This window comes from Carcharodon carcharias, assembly GCF_017639515.1.
Source record: "Carcharodon carcharias isolate sCarCar2 chromosome 38 unlocalized genomic scaffold, sCarCar2.pri SUPER_38_unloc_2, whole genome shotgun sequence".
Lineage (NCBI taxonomy): Eukaryota > Metazoa > Chordata > Chondrichthyes > Lamniformes > Lamnidae > Carcharodon > Carcharodon carcharias.
Window position 1 is genome coordinate 1,896,640 of NW_024470786.1, and position 5,000 is coordinate 1,901,639.

The 5,000-nt window shown below is 52.3% G+C and overlaps 1 protein-coding gene across 1 annotated transcript in view; it reads left to right on the forward strand.

Annotated features, from left to right (window-relative positions):
• Positions 1-2,929, forward strand: part of LOC121274800 (sulfotransferase 1C2-like) — a 21,711-nt gene extending 18,782 nt beyond the window's left edge. Inside the window, exons 7-8 of the mRNA XM_041182162.1 lie at positions 1-24; positions 2,772-2,929. The exon at positions 1-24 is cut by the window's left edge and continues 157 nt beyond it. Of these exons, the coding sequence (XP_041038096.1) occupies positions 1-24; positions 2,772-2,884 (137 nt within the window). The 3' untranslated portion in view covers positions 2,885-2,929. The remainder of the gene's footprint in view (positions 25-2,771) is intronic.
• The last annotated feature ends 2,071 nt before the right edge of the window (positions 2,930-5,000 follow it).

The following is a 5,000-nucleotide window of genomic DNA, read 5'->3' on the forward strand; positions in this document are numbered from 1 at the left end:
ACATCTCCAGATTCATGCGAAAGGGTAGGTTCAAAGGGTCAAGGGGGGAGAGGGCGGAGGGGCCGGGTTTGACCTTTCACCCCTCTGAGGCCGACACTCTGACCTCGTCTGGGCCTCGCCTTTCCCGTTAGGCCGGATGGGGCCTGTTCTGAACCGACACCCTGAACCGCACCCACGTGGGACTAACAACTCAGCAGTTGAAAAGGGTCAATGTAGAGCATATGGTTCGGGGGTGGGGGACGGGGGGGAAACGACGTGGTGGGGAAGAACCTGAGCCTCGGCCTTCATCTCCTCACGCACGCAGAGCAAGAAAGTCCCAGGCTGCAAGCCCGGCCTACTCCTCAACCCACCGATCCCATGGCGACGGGTGTGTGCGGAGTGGGGAGCGGGGTGGCTGGGTGGTTGGGCGTGGAGAGTCACGTTCCTCCTCAGGGCCCGGTGGGAGGGGTCGCATACAACATCAGCCGGGGGTTTCCTGCCCCCTGACCTTGCCGCATTGAGGCCTGGTTGATGTCCGACGGGGAGTTGAGGGCCCGAATTCTGAGAGGTCCATAGACGCTCTGTCTCATGTGCATCAGGAACTGGGGCGTGGGTGCAGACAGAAAGATCATTTCAAAGTTTGCAGAGGACAGGAAGCCCTGAAATGTAGGGGGGAACCGAGTAACGGACTCTGGGGAGGCCACAGACAGGCTGGAGAAATGGGCGGACAAGTGGCAGATACAGTTTAACACACAGAGAAGTGCGAGTTGATCTATTTGCGTCGGAAGAAGGCGGAGAGACAATATAAAATAGAGGGGACAATTCTAAAAGGGGGTGCTGGAGCAGAGAGTGCCGGGGCTACAAACCCTTTATAGAACTCTCCAAGCCCAACCGTCCAGATCACCCGCCTCTCCCCCCCACTCCACACACGCACACACACACCCGTCTCCATGGGATCGGTGGGCTGAGGAGTAGGCCGGGTTTGCAGCCTGGGACTTTCCTGCTCTGCCTGTGAGAGGAGATGAAGGCCGAGGCTCAGGGTCTTCCCCACCACGTCACCCCCCCTCAACACCCACCCCCACCACCCCCCCCCGAACCATATGCTCTACATTGTCCCTTTGCAGTTGCTGAGTTGTTAGTCCCACGTGAGTGTGGTTCAGGGCATCGGTTCAGAACAGGCCCCATCATTGAAGAGGGCGGGACAGGTTGAGAGAGCGGTGAATAAAGCAGACAGTACCCTGGGCTTTTTAATAGGGGCGTGGAATACAAGAGCAGGGAGGTCACTTTAAACCCTTTACAGAACTCTGGGTTCACCTCCAACATATAGTACCGTCTCCAATTCCAGGCTCCGCACTTTGGGAAGGGTGTTGAGGTCCTCGGAGAGGGTGCAGAATGCTTCCGGTGGGGGATGAGGGGACTTCAGTCCGTGTGGAGAGACCGGGAGGAGCTGGGATTGTTCCCTTTAAGAGCGGAGAAGGTTAAGGGGGTGAGGGGAGGGGGGCTGGGTTGTTAGATTGGATCGAGGCGCTCCCAATCGGGAAGGGGGGTTGGGATCGAGGGACCGAGGAGAAACTGTTCCCAGTGGCAGGAGGGTGGGGAAAGCCAGAAGGACATGGATTGAAGGCAGTTGGGGAAAGGAACCAGAGGGGGAGATGGGGAATCTATTTATTTGGGACCCAGCGAGTTGTTGTGGTCTGGAAGGCGCTGCCTGAAAGGGCGGTGGAAGCAGATTCAGTCAGATCATTCACCCCACACAAGTGTCAGGCAATGGCCATCTCCGACAAGGGAGAATCTAACCATCGCCCCTTGACATTTAATGCCATTACCATCACTGAATCCCCCACTATCAACATCCTGGGGGTTACCATTGACCAGAAACTGAACTGGGACCAGCCATATAAATACTGTGGCTACACGAGCAGGTCAGAGGCTGGGAATCCTGCGGAGAGTAACTCACCTCCTGACTCCCCAAAGCCTGTCCACCATCTACAAGGCACCAGTCAGGAGTGTGATGGAATATTCCCCACTTGCCTGGGTGAGTGCAGCTCCCACAACACTCAAGAAGCTCGACACCATCCAGGACAAAGCAGCCCCGCTTGATCAGGACCCCTTCCACAAACACTCACTCCCTCCACCACCGACGCACAGTAGCTGCAGTGTGTACCATCTACAAGATGCACTGCAGCGACTCACCAAGGCTCCTTCGACAGCGGGCAGGGGGAACGTTATCCCCGGGGAGGGGGTGGAAAGTGGGGAGTTAAGGTCACACCCATTAACGTGTATTTAAACAATCTCCCCTCTCTCGCCCTCTCGCGCCCACTCTTGCCCTCTCTCTCCCTCTCTCTGTTTCTATCTATGACTCTCTCTCCCTCTCTGTCTCTCCCTCTGTCTTTCTCTCTCTGTCTCTCTCTCTCTATCTCTCTGTCTCTCTGTCTCTCGTTGTTTCATTCTATGTCTCTCTCCCTCTCTGTCCCCCTCTCTGTCTCTCTCTCTCTCCCTATGTCTCTCTCTGTCCCTCTCTGTCTCTCGCTCTGTCTCTCTCTTTCTCTGTCTCTGTATCTCTGTCTGTCTGTCTCTCTCTCTGTCTCTGTCTCTATCTCTCTCTCTTCCTCTCTGTCTCTGTCTGTCTCTCCCTCTCTGTCTCTCTCTCTGTCTCTGAACCTCTCTCTGTCTGTCTCTCTCTCTCTCTTTTTCTCTGTCTCTCTCTTTCTCTGTCTCTCTGTGTCTCTGTCTCTCTCTCTGTCTCTTACTCTCTCTGTCCCTCGCTCTCCCTGTCTCGCTCTCTCTCCCAGGTCAAGTTGGAGACTGGAAGAATCACTTCACTGTAGCACAGAATGCAGAATTCGATGAGCAGTATGAGAGACAGATGGCAAACTGCTCAGTGAAGTTTCGCAATGCCTTGTAAAGGCTGTCAGCAATAAAGCAATAAAATTCCTCCAATCATCAAAAACACCGACTCACATTCTTTCAAATCCAAAACAAAAACAGAAATTCCTGGAAAATTTCAGCAGGTCTGGCAGCATCGGGGGAGAAGTCATAAGGATTCGAAACATCAACTCTTTTCTTCTCCACCGATGCTGCCAGACCTGCTGAGTTTTTCCAGGTATTGGAGTTATTGTTTTGGATTTCCAGCATCTAAAGATTTTTGGTTTGATCTCTGTTTTTTTCTTTCAAGTCAACGCTGGTCCATCATTGAAAAACAGTGTACAGATATCTCGTTGAGAGAGAGAGAGAAGGGACTGAGAGACACCAGTCAGTGTACAGATATCTCCCTGAGAGAGAGGGGACTGAGAGACACCAGTTAGTGTACAGATATCTCCCTGAGAGAGAGGGACTGAGAGACACCAGTCAGTGTACAGATATCTCCCTGAGACAGAGGGGACTGAGAGACACCAGTTAGTGTACAGATATCTCCCTGAGAGTGAGGGGACTGAGAGACACCAGTCTGTGTACAGATATCTCCCTGAGAGAGAGAGGGATTGAGAGACACCAGTCCGTGTACAGATATCTCCCTGAGAGAGAGTGACTGAGAGACACCAGTCAGTGTACAGATATCTCCCTGAGAGAGAGAGACTGAGAGACACCAGTCAGTGTACAGATATCTCCCTGAGAAAGAGAGGGACTGAGAGACACCAGTCAGTGTACAGAAATCTCGTTGAGAGAGAGAGAGAAGGAATGAGAGAAACTAGTCAGTGTACAGATATCTCCCTGAGAGAGAGGGACTGAGAGACACCCGTCAGTGTACAGATATCTCCCTGAGAGAGAGAGACTGAGAGACACCAGTCAGTGTACAGAAATCTCGTTGAGAGAGAGTGACTGAGAGACACCAGTCAGTGTACAGATATCTCCCTGAGAAAGAGAGGGACTGAGAGACACCAGTCAGTGTACAGAAATCTCGTTGAGAGAGAGTGACTGAGAGACACCAGTCAGTGTACATATATCTCCCTGAGAGAGAGTGACTGAGAGACACCAGTCAGTGTACAGATATCTCCCTGAGGGAGAGGGGATTGAGAGACACCAGTCAGTGTACAGATATCACCCTGAGAGAGAGGGGACTGAGAGACACTAGTCAGTGTACAGATATCTCCCTGAGAGAGAGGGACTGAGAGACACCAGTCAGTGTACAGATATCTCCTTGAGAGAGAGGGGACTGAGAGCCACCAGTCAGTGTACAGATATCTCCCTGAGAGAGAGGGACTGAGAGACACCAGTCAGTGTACAGATATCTCCCTGAGAGAGAGGGACTGAGAGACACCAGTCAGTGTACAGATATCTCCTTGAGAGAGAGGGGACTGAGAGCCACCAGTCAGTGTACAGATATCTCCCTGAGAGAGAGGTACTGAGAGACACCAGTCAGTGTACAGACATCTCCCTGAGAGAGAGTGACTGAGAGACACCAGTCAGTGTACAGATATCTCCCTGAGAGAGAGGGACTGAGAGACACCAGTCAGTGTACAGATATCTCCCTGAGAGAGAGTGACTGAGAGACACCAGTGTACAGATATCTCCCTGAGAGAGAGTGACTGAGAGACACCAGTCAGTGTACAGATATCACCCTGAGAGAGAGGGGACTGAGAGACACCAGTCAGTGTACAGATATCTCCCTGAGAGAGAGGGACTGAGAAACACCAGTCAGTGTACAAATATCTCCCTGAGAGAGAGGGGACTGAGAGACACCAGTCAGTGTACAAATATCTCCCTGAGAGAGATAGGGGACTGAGAGACACCAGTCAGTGTACAGATATCTCCTTGAGAGAGAGGGTCTGAGAGACACCAGTTAGTGTACAGAAATCTCCCTGAGAGATAGAGGGACTGAGAGACTCCAGTCAGTGTACAGTTATCTATCTGAGAGAGAGGGTACTGAGAGACCCCAGTCATTGGACAGATATCTCCCTTTGAGAGAGAAGGGACAGAGAGACACCAGTCAGTGTACAGATATCTCCCTGAGAGAGAGAGAGGGGACTGAGAGACACCAGTCAGTGTACAGATATCTCCCTGAGAGAGAGAGTCTGAGAGACACC